Source organism: Cylas formicarius, unplaced genomic scaffold, assembly GCF_029955315.1.
Source record: "Cylas formicarius isolate icCylForm1 unplaced genomic scaffold, icCylForm1.1 PGA_scaffold_8__14_contigs__length_24414737, whole genome shotgun sequence".
NCBI classification, from domain to species: domain Eukaryota; kingdom Metazoa; phylum Arthropoda; class Insecta; order Coleoptera; family Brentidae; genus Cylas; species Cylas formicarius.
This window is the reverse complement of record NW_026844361.1, coordinates 2,094,362-2,114,184: the sequence shown is the minus strand read 5'-3', so window position 1 is coordinate 2,114,184 and position 19,823 is coordinate 2,094,362. Positions and strand designations below refer to the sequence as shown.

The 19,823-nt window shown below is 40.9% G+C and overlaps 1 protein-coding gene across 1 annotated transcript in view; it reads left to right on the top strand.

Moving 5' to 3' along the window:
* The window catches only part of LOC132706085 (facilitated trehalose transporter Tret1-2 homolog), a 62,483-nt gene that overhangs the window by 846 nt on the left and 41,814 nt on the right, over positions 1-19,823 (top strand). The window contains exon 2 of the mRNA XM_060677169.1: positions 3,480-3,558. Coding sequence (XP_060533152.1) covers positions 3,480-3,558 — 79 coding nt within the window. The remainder of the gene's footprint in view (positions 1-3,479; positions 3,559-19,823) is intronic.

The following is a 19,823-nucleotide window of genomic DNA, read 5'->3' as shown; positions in this document are numbered from 1 at the left end:
TTTATTCAGATATCAATTCTAGGAAAAAAATAAGGAAAGTTTGTTTGTAATTTATCTTATATTTAAATTTTACTGACTTTTTCCAGATATTCGAAATTTAATATAACACCCGTATAAATTTTTGTTGAATTTAAAGCTGCCCACATTAGGTCACTTGATGACATGATACTACTTCTTTTAAATATTTGCTAACAATACAGGGTGTCCAATAATACATGGAGATTTTGAGAAAAATCGACTCTATACTACACATTTTCACAGATTTAATAAAACTTCAGAATTCATATTTAATTATCTAGCATGATTGAAAATACTTAATAACAAAAATAAGTAATTAAAGTTCATAGGTTAACAAAACAACTATAACTTATTTAAAATACAAATAAAATATGTACTAACAAAAAACTTGACAACTATAAACTTTTTAAACGGAAATATGAAAAACAACAAAAACAAACAGAAATGTCAAAGTTTGTTTATACCTTAATGCGTCAAAAAAAAAGATAGTGATGTCATAGCCAACTAAATTTTGAAATATTTTGATTTTTCTTTGCTGTTTTGATGCCAGATGAAACGCGCATTCTAAGAGGAACATTTTTAACTAAACTTTATGGACCGAAGTAACCAACGCTTTTTAGTTAACTTTTTTTTATAGGTTTTGTTATTCAAATTTGTTACCTTGGTTAATTAGTCTATAAACTATAATTATTTATTTTTGTTATTTGGTATTTTCAATCAAGCTAGATAATTAACCATTAAATGTTTATTTCAATATGAATTCTGAAGTTTTATTAAATCTGTATTGTTAGCAATAAGTTTTATTCGTATATCTGGAGTACTAAATCTTTAAAAGAAGAAAGATCATGTCTTTGCTATTTACAAAATACCTAATATTGCTGACAAGTGACCTCGAATATCTCAAATAGTAGGAAAAATTTAAATATAAGATAAATTACAAACTTACCTTATTTTTTATCATAGAATTGATATCTGAATAAAAATCTAGGGTGTTTCATTTTAAAATGTTGATATTTTGTGAATTAAATTGACCAAAACGGCACCACCTACTTGGGACACCGTGTATAAGCTGAGGCGCATCTATCAAACTTATTGAGTAGTGCATTATCTCCTTAGTCAGTGGTTAAATTTTCGTTGCAATACCTGCATCAGTAGCGTCACAACACAATTTTATCTGGAGCAGTCAAAATATGAAAAAAAAACATAACCTCCATTTCTGCCTAAAATATGCAAAATTCGAACCAAGGATTCCAAAAATCTCCATACATACAGGCTGTTCTATTTAAAATAACAAAGTTGATGTCGGAGGGGACACGTTTGAGATACCCTGTATCAACAAAATTATAATATTAATTATTATTAAATAATAATATTATTATTATAATGTTAATTCGTTAAACAAATTAGAAAGACCTTACTACAAAACAAAATTACGAAAAATGTTCAAACGAGTGACACAGATGCCACCCTGTAACTGTCGAATTGCGAACATTTCTCAACATATCAATTGTAATTTGTTGAAAGTTTTCAAGAACTAGTCTTCTCAGTGGATTCTCAGTCTCAGAAATTTGCTGGTAAACATTTTGCTACCAAATAATCTTATAAGAAAAATTTTCATCAACCTGACACTCCCTCTCTCTCATCACCAGGTCTGAGTGCTCCATAAATTCTAAATTTGAACGGGTGAAATTTGTGTTTTCTCAAAATAAGATGACCAGTATATTTAGCGATTCCAGTTATACGTTTTACTTCTCTAACAGATGCTTCCGAACCTTTAGTTACACTAACAATTCATTATTTACTTTTTTTATTGAAAGGTTTATTTCTTGATAAAACCGGTTTGAAATACTCACTATACTGCTTAAGATTGGTGGTTAATCTTCCAAAAATGTTTGTACTCGGTTGTCTTCCCTCACTTCGAACCTTCGAACACTCGAAGCGCGAGCATTGAAGATGCCAAGTGAGATTTTGGCGAAACGTCTGCAGGATTCCAGTCGGAGTTCAACAAGCGAACGGATGATATCCCGAAATATAGTGTCATCACATTTTTCCATCCGTGAATCAATACGTGAAATATATATATATATATATATATATACATATGATGACACTATATTCCGGGATATCATCCGTTCGCTCGTTGAACTCCGACTGGAATCCTGCATCCGACTGGAATCCTGCAAATCTTGCATCCGACTGGAATCCTGCAGACGTTTCGCCAAAATCTCACTTGGCATCTTCAATGCTCGCGCTCCGAAAACACTTCGAACACGTGTTCGAAGTGTTTTCGGAGCGCGAGCATTGAAGATGCCAAGTGAGATTTTGGCGAAACGTCTGCAGGATTCCAGTCGGATGCAAGATTTGCAGGATTCCAGTCGGATGCAGGATTCCAGTCGGAGTTCAACGAGCGAACGGATGATATCCCGGAATATAGTGTCATCACATTTTTCCATCCGTGAATCAATACGTGAGAATATATATACATATATATATATATATATATATATATATATATATATATATATATATATATATATATATATATATATATATATATATATATATATATATATATATATATATATATATATATATTGTAGTTTAAAGTTATGGTCAATTTTCTGCAACAAATCGTGATTTATTTAAATTCTACCAATACCTACATAATATCCTATTTTAAGTTTTTTTTAAACATTAATTAATTAAATTCAATACAAAATCAATAAGTAATGCAAGTAAATAGAACTTAATATTAATTGGAAAAAAATAACTATAAAAAAATAAATATAAAAGAACTAATAAAATTGTTGCCTGGACAGAAAAACACAATTTTTAGTTGACATTTAGCTGTCGAGTTGTTGCAGAAAATAGACCATAACTTCTAAACTATCAATTTCTGTAATAAAAGCTATATACGTGAAATGATACAGAATTAAAATAAACCCAATAAAAGTGCTAAATACAGGGTGTTCTATTAAAAAAAAATGTTTTCTTTAATTAGAAGAAAACATTTTTTGCTAGTCATTTGTGGCCACCCTATATAATACATTTTCGCCACACTTTACATATTAACCACTCGCATGGATCCAAAATAAAAATTCCCAATTTAAGTTTTCAATTGAAAAAAATATTTTTTCAAAGGCCTGTTTATCCGTAAAAAATTCAGTTCATTTTTCACAAAAACAATTCAAAATTTCCAAATGTTGTAATTTGCATAGTTTCACTACCTTCTTTCAAGTTCAGCGCAAATTGCGAACTTAACAACCCGAGGTATTCAACAAAGTCCTCTCTGACCGAGAGCGAATGATGATGCATTTGCCGACATTTATGAGCCGTCGATAAAAATCGTTTAAATGTAAAATTCGCGCAACCAGCAATACAACGTTGGTGTCGCAAAACGTTGTTGTATAATGCTTAGAATTCGAAATATATTTTATTTATATGAATTTCATTTCATGCAGATCGATGTTTTGGGATCCGTTTGGAGGAGTGGCATCCCTGCGGAAGAAGCTGGAATTCTTTTCGCCTCGGACTAGACAAGTAAGATGCCAAAACCGTAGCTACTTTTTAACGGCAACGACCAACGAAAGGTCGAAGCCCACGTCTATAACGTAGTATGGTTCAGTTTTTCGAATTGTATTAATTTTTCCACCGTAAACAAAACAGTGGGCAGAGGAGCTTTTACCACGAACAATACGCAAGCACACCACGCCGTGGTTTTTAGGGCTACATCACAGGCGTCCTAAAAGAGACCCTATAAGTCATTCTTAAAATTGCGATTATTGTGATAAGCACGAAACGAGTGCCTTTGGAGCTGTTGCCTCAATATGAATGTTGCTATGGTAACCATGTAATATTGCCATAGTCATATTACAATTAGTAAATAGGGTAACTTCTGTAAATTACTAAAAAAATATAGGTATAGTGGGCCAGGTGGATTCAATACACACAAGTAGATGGATAAAGGGACTTCCAGGGACCCCATAACCTCACTTTTTGGCCTCTCGGCCACGGGCCCCCCGCCCCCGGGCACCTCGGTTACGGGTCTTCTTCTTTTGGTCTGTTGGCCACTCACCCATGGGTCATTCGCCCATAGGCCACTCGCCCATAGGCCACTCGGTCATAGGTCACTCGGCCATACGTCACTCGGCCATAGGTCTTCTTCTTTTGTGTGTCTGGCCGTTCGGCTATTGGCCGCTCGCCCATTGGTTCAAGGTCACTCGCCCATTGGCCACTCGCCCTAACCTAACCAAACCGTCGTCCGTGGTACCCACCTAACCAAATTGTCGTCCGTGGTTCCAACCTAACCAAACCGTTGTCCGTTTTGCCAACCAAACCGTTGTCCGTGGTGCCAACCGTGGTCCGTGGTGGTGCTTCTTCTTCTTCACGTGCCATCTCCGCTGCGAAGGTTGGCAATCATCAATGCAATTCGTATCCTTGAGACTGCAGCACGAAACAATTGGTTGGAGTTACATCCAAACCATTCTCTCAGATTACGCAACCATGACATCCTTCTCCTTCCGATACTCCGTTTACCTTGGATTTTACCTTGCATAATCAGTTGTAGCAATTTATATTTTTCTCCGCGTGTAATATGCCCCAGATACTGCAATTTTCTTATTTTGACCGTATCCATTATTTCACGTTGCTTGTCCATCCTCACAAGTACTTGTTCGTTTGTCATTCTGTCCGCCCAGGATATCCTTAAAATTCTTCGGTACGTCCACATCTCAAAAGCTTCTAGTTTATTCAGGCATTGCTTATTCAAAGTCCAGGCCTCCACGCCATACAAGAGGACCGAGAAAACATAGCATTTAAGCATCCTCACTCTCAAACTTAAGCTCAAATCCCTGCTGCTAACCGTGGTCAGTGGTGCCAACCGTGGTGCGTAGTTCGCCCGCGGGGGGGCCCCCGGGGCGTAGCCCCCGCTGGTAGAGTGCCCCCCCCCGATAGTGTATAATGTAATTGGTTTTATTAAAAAGGGTTGTCATCAATTTTGGTAATTTTGAATTGGGAGGCACGCGATGCTCGGCACAAAATGGGAAATCTTTATGTAGATCGTGTAAACTCTGAGGGTATTGCAAATCTACCTCCAAAATATAGCCTACCCCGCCCGTGTCTGGAACATTATTAATGCTAAGGGAGGCAATTTCTTCCCGAGTCAACCATGTGAATCCGCCGTAGGGAAGAGGCTCCGACATAGCCTTGTCGTAAAGATTGTTAACGTCAAAAAATGTGAGATAATTTGATTGCTTTGATGGATCGTAATTGGGGATGTACTTGTTGTTTGCCTCAACGTACCTGCCAACGCACACCGAAATCCCACCCCGTATACCCTGTTCGATAAACATAACCTGATCAGTGTCACGCATCAGTTCTAAACGACATTTTGTGAATCTAAGCATACAGTCCCACGTATATCCGGGCATACTAAAATACCATGCCGGGTCCAAAATATGCGTCACCATACAATTTTTTCGAAAATTTTCAAATACGTCGGCCAAAAGAATAACGTCCGTTTTCAAATATAAATCCGAATATTCGCCCAAGTTTTTAATTTCAAACGCGGACCAGACTTTTTGCGCATGAGCATACTTTTCTTCACTAATGTCGGACTCATATAATTTATTGTAAAAAGCATCGATGGGCGGTAAACTCGTTTCGTTTAATTTGTCGTAGTCGTCTATGTAATCATAACAAAATACACCCTTTTGCGACAATAAATTTAGTTTTGATTCGTCTTGAAGGTGAGAAAATTCCTTTTTTAATATGTAAAGTTCATTTTTGTCGACGCTGTTTACCAAATTGTCTAGAGACGCCCCCAAAAATCTAAACGAATTTATAAATCGAAACTTTAGCTTATATACGGGCTCGTAATAGGTAAAAGATATGTATTTTTCCTTGTTGACCGGAACCAAACTTAAAGACCCTTTATTGCCCAAGGCCTTAAGGATAAAATGGGCGTCGTACCCTGAGAGATTCTGGAATACTACGGGCACTATGAACAATTTTCTAAAATTTAAATTACAAGCCTGATGGGCGAAATTTCTGAATTTCCCGGTAAAATGGTCGTGGTCGCGGACAATGACCTCTGTCGGTGAGAAAGGCTCTTCGCAAATATGACAATGTGTCGAAACTTGAGAGAAAGTAATTGACCCTTCCATGGGTACGATATCAATAAATTTCGATTGGACAAATTTCGATAAGTCAGATATTTGTCGGAGGAACCAATCCATACAATCTGGGCCGCGATAGGATTCGAAAAAGGACAAAGAATCGTCATAAGAACATTTAAAATAATATGCGGCACTATATGCCTCATGCTTTTGATATTTTCGCGTTTTGTCTGAAATTACCAAATTTACATCTTTAAGTTGACTTTCGAAATCGGCGTAGATTACAAATGGCGTGGTTTGTTTGTATATATGGTTTCGAAATTCAACATAGTCGTATTTGGGAAAAGACACTTTATAATCGTTCAAACTGACACACAACCTTTCATGATCCTTTAAGAGCGTTTCGCTACTGAAGTAATTCAAACACCTATCGCAAATATATTTTTTACCGTTATGTCTACTAAGCTGGCGCGACACTAGTCGAGATAAATTTTTAATATAACAATAATGATATTTAATTTCTTCTTCTTTTTCATATTTATGGTCCTCTGCCGTCGTCGGTTCCGGATCAAAATCATTAATTTTTGGATAATACTTATTTTGAATTAATAGTAAATTGACATGTTTTTCGCGTTTTTCTTTAGTCAAACGGGCCGGTAACACTGAATAAAAACTTTTACTGTTATTTTGAATTAACTCTAAAACGTACACATTTACGGAAATTTCGTTGAATTTTTCAAATATATGAATTTGAGTGTTGGGCAATTTTCAGTTCTTAAAACGCCCTTATAATAAGGATATGAAGTTGGTAAGTGTTGTTTGAGATGTACAGGAAAACAAGCACAGACCACTGACCAATAAAAACAGGCTTCGTCATTATTTTGAATATTAATGCATACATTTTTTCTCTTAATTTCTGGGGGCAATTCAATATAGGAAGAGCCGTTACCCACTTCAAATTTGTTAATATTAATTTCCAAATAAAGAATTTTTTGCAAGGCAAATCCCGAATCGCGTTCTTGAAATTCAGACAATTTATTTAGAATTTGACTTTTAACATTTTCCACGAACCATTCGTTTAAATCCGTCCCCAAGTCGATGACAGTATTTTTGGTAGAAATATATTTCACGTCGGTCACGTCTTGGTCGTCGCTTTTTCTCTTTATAAATTCCCCGCAAAACGTGGCATTTACTTTTAGCATTGGCGATGCTTGTTTTAAAATTTTTGAAATTTTTTTCTTAAATATGACAAGACAGTCGTTTAAAAACTGTTGTTCGTCTTTGTGTTTCAAATTGATTATTACACCCGTTAAAACTCTTCCCTGGAAACAAGACACGATCTGCTCCCACAAAACCCTTTGTTTTATATTCGCAGGACTGTTGTTTTGCAACCCCATTCCAAAATGGTGGCGATGATTCAAAATCATTTGTTTAATAGTCTTAAGATGTTGAATTGTTGTCTGTATTTTTCTTTGTAACCCCATGGATATATATTTTTTTGGACTACGAACAATCTTGTTGCACCGAATGATGTTTCTGCGTAAACGTCCCAACCAAACATTTTTATCTTCTTCCGTTAAATTATCCGAACACGTATTTGTTCACTTGACGAAAAGCCAAAATTAAATTTTGAGCGTCCTCAATAGTTCGCGTAAAATTCATTGCGACCAATTAATAATAATAATATTTGAAAAAATAAGACTTACCGTCTCTCTCTCTCTCTCTCTCTCCCGTAATTTTTAATTTTGAACAATTTCAAATTGTTGAGCGGGCCAACTGCCGACTTCTTTGACGCCCCGATACACCAGACTGTAGCGGCCCGTCGAAAATTGGTCTATATTCGCCCGGAAGCTGTCCGTCACCCGGTTCGGCAGGAACACCACCGATAATTCTAACTCCAATAGAACCGCCTCCCCAAACTGGGTCTTTACTATTCTGGCTTTGTCTATCTTGTATGGTCGACCAACGTCTAACTGCCCCAACTGAACTATTGGTTTTTGATTCTCTTTATTCGCTGCAATTTTTTCATTTAATGTCCATCTATAACGAAAGTAGAATCCTTCAGTTCAATATTGACAATTTTTTCCAAAAACAAAAAATAGTACTTACTTTGGCGTTGGTTTGGGAGGGTGCGGTGGGGCGGCTAACACTGAGATAACACGGATCGTTTGGTCAATTAAGCGACTTGATCACAAACACAACTCAAGCGGTATTTAAATGATGTGACAAACAATCGAAACCTTTTATATACTGAATTCCGACAGCGGACTAATATGAAAGTCTCGTTGCGAAAGCAGGCGACGCGATGATCTCACCCGCCAAGGTTTCGTTTAAACATTTCGCAAAGCGATGATGTCATGCATCCGCTGCCGCACACCGGCCACGCGGCGGGCGATGATGTCATCCAGTCGTCAAACGCGACGACGGCGGTACGCCATCGCACACAATCGCGCTGCAATTTACATTCATACCGCGATCAACGGTCGAGATTCGAAGCGAAGCTCACACCAGAATATATAATAATTTAATGGCGATAATTGATTTGTTTTAACATATTCATTGCGACCTAATAATAATAAAAATATTTGTAAAAATTAGGCTTATGTTAGTCTTTTTAGAATCCCTCAGAAAACGATGATCACACCAGAATATATAATAATTTAATGACGATAATTGATTTGTTTTAACATATTCATTGCGACCTAATAATAAAAAATATTTGTAAAAAAATTAGGCTTATGTTGCTCTTTTTTATATTCTAATGTAAAATGTATATGTAACTTTTTTTTCACTTCCGATTCAACAGGTTTTGTTCTAGTTGTTGTTGTTGTTTGGAGGAGTGTGTGTGTGTGTGTGTCTAAAATAAAAAAAACACTAAAGATTTTTTTTTTATTTACATCAACATCGACAATATTTTTAAAATAAAAAAAACAATGGGATTGATGCGGGCAGAGAGGACGCTAAACTTGCAAAATGTTTAAGTTTTTTTCTGCATTCGTCGGAATGAAGGCGCGCCACTTGTAACTCGCTCTGCAGCAGGGCAATTTTAGTTTCAGTCTCTTTGATCCGGTCCTCGTTTCGCACCAGCTGCGACTCTAAAACCATTTTCAACTGGAACGCTTCGCATACCACCCTTCTTTCTTCGTCGTCGATAAACGTATCGAACCAAACGGAGGAGGAGGAGGAGGATGAGCCGGTATGCTGCTGCTGCTGCTGAACCGTTTCTTCCCTTTTTCTTTTTTTTTGTGAGGCTTTGGGGGCGTCGTCGCACTACGACGCCGTTTTGACGGTTTTCTTACTTGTTGTTGTTGTTGGTGGTGGTGGTGGCGGCGGCGGCGTATAATGTATGTCGTAGCTCGTTAAAAATTCGTACAACTCTTCGGGGGGGAGCGATATTTGCTGCTGCTCCATGATGCGCGCCCCGACACAACTGTTACATCGACACTGAGACTTATAATACATTCGCGTCGTCAATCCACGAATCGTGCGACTTGTCCAATCCCAACCAGCGTACCAAAACTTTTTTACCGCGCCTGCGCAGAACCTTTTCAACGAGATAGACGTCAGGATTGGCCGTTTTTTGCAATTCTTCTTCGTAAAATCCTCCCATTATAGGTTTACCGTTCATATCTTCGAGAAGATACGTCACCGGGTTCGTAATCTGCACTTTGACCACTTTAAATAGTTCGGTGGTCCAATTCGGCGTGTATCCTTTGTTAAACACGTGTTTGGCTTTACTAATTCTAACCACGTCACCCACTTTCAATTTCCTAGCTCCGAATATTTTCAGGTGACTGAAAGCGCTCTTCAAAAGTGAATCGGCGTTACTTTTATTCACCGCATTAGGTTTCATTCCCGTCGTTCCGTGTTTCTTGTTGTTGTATTGTTGAACGACAGAGGGCAGCACGTCTGTCCAGCGGTACGTTCCGTTTAACGAGAAATAACGATGCAATTTTTCTTTGAGCGTCCTTATTACCCGTTCGACTATCGCGGCCTTTTTCTTACTGTACGTACTATAATGATTTATTTTGTGCTTGGTCATGAGCTTCTCAAAATTGCCATTATAAAATTCCTTGCCCAGATCCGTTTGCAGGTTTTTTGGTTGTCGATCCCGTGCCTCTTTTAGAATTTTGGCGAAGGCCTTGGTCACATCACTACCCGTTTTTCTTTTTAACGGTTCGCACCACACGTATTTTGAAAAACAATCGATAACAACCAATATAAATTTAAAGTTTTTATTTTGTTTCGCATATCGATCGAGCTGGGCCAAATCGGCCTGCCACAAATCATCCAACCCTCGTATTATAGTTCTGCGACGCGCATAATTTCTACGTGCCGGCCTGTGCAGTTCCCGCACGAGTTGTATCTTTTTTTACTACTCATTCGTCAATTTGGTCCGCTGCTCTTTTTTTGGGCCGATACGACTGTTGCTGCGACGGGTGATTGAGAATCTTTAATTCCAACGCCCTCGTTATATCTTTATTTTCCCGGGAGAGTCGATTCACCTCGGGAACAATCTCGTCGAATCTCCGTTCCGTCACTAACGCGTGATTTTCCAACTCTTGGTTTGTGCATATCTCGCCTAGTTTGCGATCAAGGTCGCGGCGAAACTTTAGAAATTCACCTCGAAACGTTCCGACTTGTTGCTCTAAACGTGCGAATCTACTCTTGTTTGCTTCCCACGTCAGGGTAATGTCCCTGTTTTGCCGCGAGAGTCGCTCCACCGCTAAAGCGTGTTTTTCGAACGCTTGTTCTTCTCGGGCTAGCAGCGGTGGTGCGATGACGTCCTTGGATCGTAGCCTTTTCGTAAGCGCCTCGTCCACTTCATCGTCCGCCGTACTTTTTGGTGGCCGCGTCGTAGTTTTCGCTAGGCATTTGGACATTGCAAATTCTTAAATGGTTCATATCGACGTTTCCCTCCGCGGTATAATCGAAGGCGGAGCTCTTTATCACGGTAGTTCGCTTGGAGCGGACACCGCTGGAACGTCCAAACTTGTCCAGACTCATTATTAAACTAACGTATTATACCGGCTTCTTTTAACTCTTCGACGATAGAGAGAATTTCGTTGTCCGCAGACGTGTTCCCTGCGTGTTTCGACGCGACCAGTAATTTTAGGCGCTCAACGGGTTCGTTGACGTCATCCCAGTACACGTATTCCATAGGCGCGTTATTATAACGCATACTATAACCTTGTCCACTGTACGAATAAGGACGCGGTTTTACTAACGGTCGAATGACCTGAACGTACTTGGGTACCGTCGAAGCGCCTTTTAGACGCCCGCGCGAGTCCCTATGTACCCCCGTGACATCCATAATTTTTTTATATTCTGCCAAATCGTTTTCGGTGTATGTCTGGGGGTTTTTCAAAAACACCAAATTATATAGGCCGAGAGTGCCGGGGTAACGCGTGCCGTCCACAATAATGTCGCCGGATCTTCGATGAAAATCCATCCACTTATTGCCGAGAACCCATTTCGATGAGATCGAGTCATAAACGGGATCATAAACGATGTCCGTGTCGGCCGATTTCGCCAATAAATTTTGAATATAAGGATGGGAAATCTCAGGATATTGATCCAGATATGATCGAAAGAACTCGTTAGCCACATTCGAGGTGTCAAACACTTCATCCTCCTCCCCTTCCTCCTGCTGAATATCATGCATCTCTACACTACGATCGGCAGCCGAGGATGTCGCCGTTTCCCGAATCTCCTCCAACGGCAAAAACGACACGTTGTTGTTCTTTTTGATTTCCGCTTTCGGTTCTTGCTTGAGGCCGGTATGTTCGCTTTTTACTTTTAACAACACCGGTTGGAGGGGTTTTATTTTCGCAATACGCTCGAGCGGCTCGCTGACGGGTTTAAAAAGTTTCCGAATGGACGCGTCCTCCTCGCTCTTGCCCAACTTTAGAGCCAAGTACTTTTTCCTAATTGACTTGGACAGGTCGTTTACTTTCCGTTTAAGCGCCGCGTCGGCGATGTCAACGGGCGCCGCCTTCATGACACTGTGTGTTTCCGACGATCACTTGTCATCCACTTTTATATACTTGTCAAAACCCTTGCGGTAACGGCCGTTTTTCAATTCAAAATCTTTGACAATTACGAGGCTTCCGTACTTGTCCTGCCAACAGGCGGAACAGATATTTTTGAACGCGTCGTACGAAACGTCGGGGGAGACGTGCTCGTCGTAAACGTGGTATAAATTCACGTCATCCTGTTTAAACAGTACTATAATGTTGCAATTGTCCCTTATCAGTTGCTTGGGTATTTTGGAGTACGTCTGGCAGAGATAGGCCGCGTCGATGGACTTGTGTCGACACATTGAGAAATATTCGCGAATTTTATTTTGTTTGTCACACGACACGTCGTCGAAAATGAACACGGAATTCTCTTTCGCTTCGCTGGGGTCGATTATCTCGTCGCTATCCCTGTAAGGAAAGTATCCAAATCCTTTGGTTTGCTTCATTACGCGAGACAGTAGTTGGTATTTGGGTTGATACAGCGACTTTGAGTAGACGTAAACGTTCTCGAAACGCGCTCCATTGGGGCTGAAGAGTAGCGTCAACATGGCGTTAGTTTTACCGCACCTGCTCGGTCCACAAAACACCGCCCTAAACGAGTTGGGTAACAGTTTTCCGTGTTTGCTTTTATTGTTCCCGCCCTCGCCGCAAACAAAATCTAAATTTTCGATGGGGAGTGCGAGTTTCTGTTGCACCACCCGCATGACTACAACCCTTATTCGACCACCCCCTTTTATATATATACAACATATTTCGTGAATCCTTTGGACGCGGCGTGTAAGGCCCACGACATTGCTTATTCGCAGAAATGGTTCAAGGAGCGCCGTCACCCAGCCGACGAGTTTTTGCGAGTTGAAACTCGTCGGCTTGATTCGGGGAAAAGTGCTTGTCGTCGTCGTCGTCACCACTGCCTTGGAGGCTTCTGGAGTTGTTTTTGTTTAAAGAGTCATTGCTACTGCTGCTGCTGCTACTGCTTACAATGCTTTGCCATTCTCCCTGATCTCCGTAACTGCGATCGGAGAAAACCAAACGAACTTTATAATTTTGGTGCACCGCACTCATTGGCAGTTTAGTCTCAAACAGGTTGCCGTCCGTCGCCGCCAGATGCATCGGCGTCCAGGTGTCCGGCCATGAACAGGAAAAATTACGATTATCGGCGTTTTTAAAACACACATATGCTTCAATTACCCCGCTGGGTTTGTGAATATAAAACATATTTTGCACCAATGTGGACAACAAAATAAACTTGGCGTTTAGCGTAGCCATCGCGTTCTCGAATGACACTGATCACCACGTCGTCAGCGCTTTTTTATAGCGCTCAAACAATGAAAACACCGATTTTGCGAGGGAGCCGGTCCGTCGATATGGGTTCTGCTGTCAGGCCGGTTGTAATGCACAAAACACGGCAGATGAGTTTGTAGTTCAAAATTACATTGATGTTTTCCCGGTAATTTGTGCCACATATTTAACAATTCGTAGGGTCTCACCCGTTCTATGAGGTATTGTGTATTTTTTTTTTCTTCTTTTCAAAAGATTTAACTCTCTGTCCCATCGACGAATCACACCTGTTGCTTAAGCGGCACCTCACAAATCACGTCTGGAAGAAACACCCACAAGAGTGGCCGGCATGGAAGGAGCAGCAGCTAAATCAACACGAAGCAAAATTTAATGAAAAAATTGAAGAGGACCGGCAGTGGTACGCCTTGCAAGCTCAAAGGCAACAAAGAAAACAGCAACAGACGACAACAAATTGAACGGGACCAGTCACAACAGCAGATGATTGGGATACCAACAACAGTTGTAGTTCATATCAAACGACAACAAATTGGACGAGACCAGTCACAACAGCAGATGATGATTTGGATACCAATAACAGTGGTAGTTCATATTTAGATTTTTAAAAAAAATAAAAAAACATAGTATAGAAAAAAATGTATTGCATTTCACACAGATCCAATCCTCGTTAATCATAAAATTCGTCGGGAATTATTAGAATAGTTATCTGTAAAAAAAAAAAAATCTAACTTTAACCTAGGGGGGAGTCACCGCACAAATCGGACGAGTTGAGTGACAAAATGCTAGTCAAAATTAACGAAGTTGGTAAGTTAATTAAAAAAAAAAAGCCTATCGAAAATGGATACAATTTTTTAATCAAAAATATCGGAAAAAAAAGTAAATTTAAGTCTCCCCCCGCTCTCGAACAAAGTAACTGCAGTACTAAATATACGCGGATCATAACTAGCGTTTTTATAGAGGGGACGTGGGAGATGATTTTTTTTTATATTCATATTTACGTGTTTTTTTTAATAATACATGTTGCGCAGATCAAAATAAAACGACAAAGTTTTTTTTGAAAAAAAAATTTTATTTAATTTTTTTTTATACAATAATGGGTATACTGGCGTATACCCATGAATATAATTCGAAAATATTATTTAGGGCGCACATCCGTCGTCCTCCGCCCTTGTGAAACATACAGTTCGGTCTCTGTTTTTTCTCAAACTTTGGCGGCGGCGGCGGCGGAGGTACAATTGCGGCGTGGCCGTCTCGTCGTCGTGGCTCGCCGTCGTCAAACTGTTCCACGTTAATGATGGTGGGCTTCCACCCCGACGACTCCAGCCTCTTGGCCAGAAAGTCCGCCTTTACCTGTCCCCTCACGTAAATGACGTCGGCCTGTGCGCTAATATGATTTATCACGTCGTCCACCCTCGCATAGTCGACAAATCCCCCGCTGTATATCAATCCATGGAGGCGATCCTCCAACCACTGCACCCCCCGCTTGTCGGCGGAGGACAGCCGCCCATATTCCTTTGGCGGCTTGAAAATGAAATGACAGCTTTGACTGCCATTACATGCCGCCAACTCCTTGACGACGAAGCCCTCGCCGCCGTCTTGCAGCTGGAATCCCTGCATGTCGACCACCACGAACCGCATGTTTACCACAAAATGTTTTGACTTCACAAACTTTGTACCACGAACTGGCGCCGCTCGATCAAATTTGCCTCGTATTTATTATTACGACAACGTTCGGACAATTTCGCTAAGCGGCCGGTGTTCCACGATGCAATCGTGAATGATGACGCAATAGGCGCGCGTATTTGCAGGAAATCCGTTTTTAGCCTCGATATCTAACTTAACGTCGACCGTGCTGGATTTCAGACTGTCGTTTCTTCTAGAACAATCGATGACGAATACGGCTCGACTTTTGAACGTTTCGTAGTTGAGCAGGGCGCGTCTCTCCTCGCATCCCTTATAACTAGGATAGAAATCCGTGTTATTGTGATGCGCCTCCACAAAATCGTTCTTGTCAAAGTCGAGGCGCGAGCGTTCGTGAGGGTAATATTCTCCGTTTAGCGTTAGTCGTATATCCGTAATATCGATGTGATCGAAATAAGTGGCGTCTTCATTTTCATTATCTTTACGATTTGTTTGAAACGCGACGATCACATAGCGGGGACTCTCAACCGCCGCGCACGTTTTTACTGACCAAATTTCTTTGACAGCGCCCGCGGTCAGGGCTGGATGTTCGTGCAGGTCCCATCTTCGGTACGGTATCAGAATGGGCTGATCCGCTCGAATCGATTGCAACAATTGCAATTTGATTTCGTCATTTGGAAATATATGTTTGACCCCGAGATCGACGCTATCAATTTTTAATTCCGCCGTGGTCGCCTCGCTGGAAATAACGGCGGCGGTGCCGGGCTTCGGAGTAATAACCATACAATTTTTGTCGTGTCTCGCCCGTACCAATCTTACGGTTTGTTTTCCGCACGTTATCATATTATAATCGTTGAAAATGTTCAAAAAATGACGCAATGGGATCCGCATGCTGAAAGATCCGTCCTTGTCGAGAATAGCTCGTTGCGGGAAATTCCAGCCGGCGACGTCTAAATGCTTCGAATCCTTCTCGTCATTACATAGATAGCCGCGGAGCGTACTGACTATACCGGGATCGCGCACGCTGTCCACTTCCTTTCCGTTCAGCTCGTAAGTCACAGTTTCGAAAAAAAATGCTCCGGCATTGTTTACAAACTCCAAATCGTCGGTCCCGGTGAGCCTTTTTAGCGTTCCTTTAACACAAATGGCGGCGTCGTGCATAAGTAACCACGCGTCTCCTTGATTGATCGTTATCTCGATTGTGTCATTGTTGAGAAATGATTTCACAAACGGGTGATAGGTGCGACTTTCCACGCACTGAATCGACTCGTCATATTTTGGTTTTCTGTGTATGTCGAAAATTTGATTGGATAACATCGTAGCCCAGCAAACGAAGAAATTGCTTGTTCGTCGGTGTAAGTCGTCCTTTACAGGTACCCCTCGGTCTCGTGACTGACTCTACCGACGGTTTGTTAGGACCTTTATATTCGACGACCTCGTTAAAAATCAACATTTATGATAGCTTTTTCAACTCCAATCTGACGATGATTTCCTCGCCTCGGAAATTGACCGGCTCGAAATTTTGATCCAGAACGTGTAGCGTAATGTTGTAGATTTCTCGCTTGTTTACCGGCAAGTAAGTTAGGTATTTCGGGGTTTCGTCGATCGCGTACCCCGGATCCACGGACAAGGCAAACTCGTAAATTGTGTGCGAAGGTCTGTCGTTGTAGAACGCTCCGGACGTTATGTTGCTATCTATATGTATGGTTCTCACTTTTATTATGTCCACAGGCAAATCGGAACAGTGCACGCTGCGGGGTTCCAGAATTTTCCGCGAAAAACCCAACAGTTTTCCGATACGGTCGTCGTGATCTTTAAAGTTTATCCCGTACGTGTCGCTATAGATTTCACACTTTATCGTATTGTTGTTGGGCTTGATCGAGATCTCTTCTTTTAACTTTGCATTCTTGTCGACCGGATGTTTTTTCGGTAGATGCTCGTTAATGTAGTTTTCAATGTCACTAATTTCGTACGACCCGGTCGGAATGTTTATTACGTTCTCGTGGTTGTCCTCGTCAAAATAATACAACTTATTCGAGCCGTTCTCAATGTTGGGGATGTTATTGTACGAGTGGAATCCGATCAGAGCCAAACCGTACTCTACGCCTTCGTCCAAACGCAGCGGATTGACAAAGTCGATGGACAAAACCGAACTGTGTCCCTTCAACGTAAAGATGACGGACATGTTCTCTTTTGGGGGGAGGCGCGCGCTCCCTCGCTTTTATAGAGAAATTGCAAGCATAAATGGCCGCAATTGTACTGTATAAATTTTTGATATCGGTCGTGATTGTAGTAGATGTTGACGCCATTACCGCCGAAGTATTTAACCAATTCGACAGGCAGTTTTAGGTTACCGAAACTGTCGAAATAGTCGACATCCGTCCCCATTTTCTTGTAGGCTACCCAGTGAGTTCCTCGATTTCGACTCTAGTCCAAATTAACTATACCACACTCTTTCGATCTGATTCGTTCGGGTAAGGTGTCTCGCATAAAGACACCCCTAAAATAAGGTATTTTTAACTTGCGTGCCGCCGCCACTAAATCGATATCGTATAGGGCTCTTCTGGGCAGCTTTATAGGAAGTTTTTTTGCTTCTTCAGGTAGAGACCGAATCCGCCGTTCGGACTCTTTTTCAAAAATAACCCCGAACCGGTCTTCCCGATCTCTTCCATTGCGCGGTCGTGTCGAATGTCCTCCTCTAGTTTCTTTCGTGCGTTTTGCACATCGATGACTGTTTTGGCAATGGCAGCGGCACCGCCCGAGAGCGAACCCAAAGCCCCCAGGGCACCCAATAACGGTAAAAGGGGTAAAATTCCCCCCTTCTTCTTCTTCGATTCGAACGCTATAATGCGGGGCGGGCACTCTACCAGCGGGGGCTACGACCGGGGGCCCCCGCGGGCGAACTACGCACAACGGTTGGCACCACTGATCACGGTTAGTACCACCACGGACCACGGTTGGCACCACGGACAACGGTTTGGTTGGCACCACGGACAACGGTTTGGTTAGGTTGGAACCACGGACGACAATTTGGTTAGGTCGGTACCGCGGACGACGGTTTGGTTAGGTTAGGGCGAGTGGCCAATGGGCGAGTGACCTTGTACCAATGGGCGAGACAGACACACAAAAGAAGAAGACCTATGACCGAGTGGCCTATGGGCGAGTGGCCAACAGATCAAAAGAAGAAGACCCGTGGCCGAGTGGCCCGGGGGCGGGGGGCCCGTGGCCGAGAGGCCAAAAAGTGAGGTTATGGGGTCCCTGGAAGTCCCTTTATCCATCTACTCACACATATCAAGTTCATAATTACTTCTGTAAAATACCTTTTTCTACTCCCGTCTGTAAAATACATAATTATACACCGATCTGCAGTGCGGGAAGCGTCACTCTACCACGTTTCTTGTCCCACGGATTCGAGCCACTTCGGACTTTTCCGGGATATTACCGAACGGATTCGGCAACAATCGGATGTTTTAGGAGATTTTACAGCACGCTTTTAAATTTCACGTTTGTCAATTCGGTCCTGTCAGTGAATGTATTGGTGTTGCACAAATGTACCTAAACTCTAATACACAAAAATGAAATGCCATAAATCAGACAATTTAAAAACTACGTGCTATAAACTGCAATTAAAATCTAGTGCACTAGTCGGTAAGTAAAGTGACATTTATAATTTAAGTTACCCACAGAAATTTTACATACAGTTCGCGTGAAGTTTAGTGATTCTCACAGTTTTTATATTAATATCTTACCAAGAACAATTGTATCACTTTCAAATATATATATCTCATCAGTACAAACAAATTTTCTTGCTTATACGATCTGAAAAATTTAATCCTCTTAAAAGCTCTATTTTTGGATGATTTTTCTTGCAATTACCGTCTTTTTCTTTAAATAAACTTAATTATCAATTGTAAAAGTTAAATAAACAACATAACATTTTATAATTATGTTCATTTCGTTATTTATATGACATCCAATAATACATCTTCCTCCGTCTAACGTACACAGTTAAAAGAGACAATAGCAGGACCGATCGGAAGAATAAACGAGTATGTTTAATGGCAACTGCTAAATTATTTGAATGGTACGAAATTTAGTAATCCGAAAATAAATCTGTTATTATTTTTAATTTGTTAAATTCTGATTTTTGCGGGGCGGTCGTGGAAAAAGTATAGTATGCAACACATGTGGTAAACTGTTTATCACACTCGTTTATTAAGCACTCGCTCCGCTCGTTCCAAATAAACTCGTGAATCAAATGCCGTTTACCGCACTTGTTGCATAATATAGTATTTTTCTACTCCCGTCTGTAGAATACCTAATTACACACTGACCTAGCGTGCGGGAAACGTTATTTTACCACGTATGTTTGTTGTCCCAAGGATCCGAGTCAGTTCGGACATGTCCGGGACATTACCGCACGGGTTTGGGAGCAATCGGATGTTTTCGGAGATTTTACCGCACGCCTTGAATTTTGACGTTTGTCAATTCTGATGGTCCTGTCAGTGAGTGTATTCGCGTTGTTTTGCAAAAATGTACCCAAAAACTAACTGCCGCAAAAAAAGTATGTTTGGTAAACTTTTTAAGTCACTCGTTTATTAATCGCTGGCTCCGCTCGTAGCAAATAAAGTAGTGAACCAAATACCGTTTACCGGACTTGTTGCATAATACACTATTAAGGTATATTTATACATATCAGTGCTCAGTTCAGTATCAGTGCCAATCGATACCA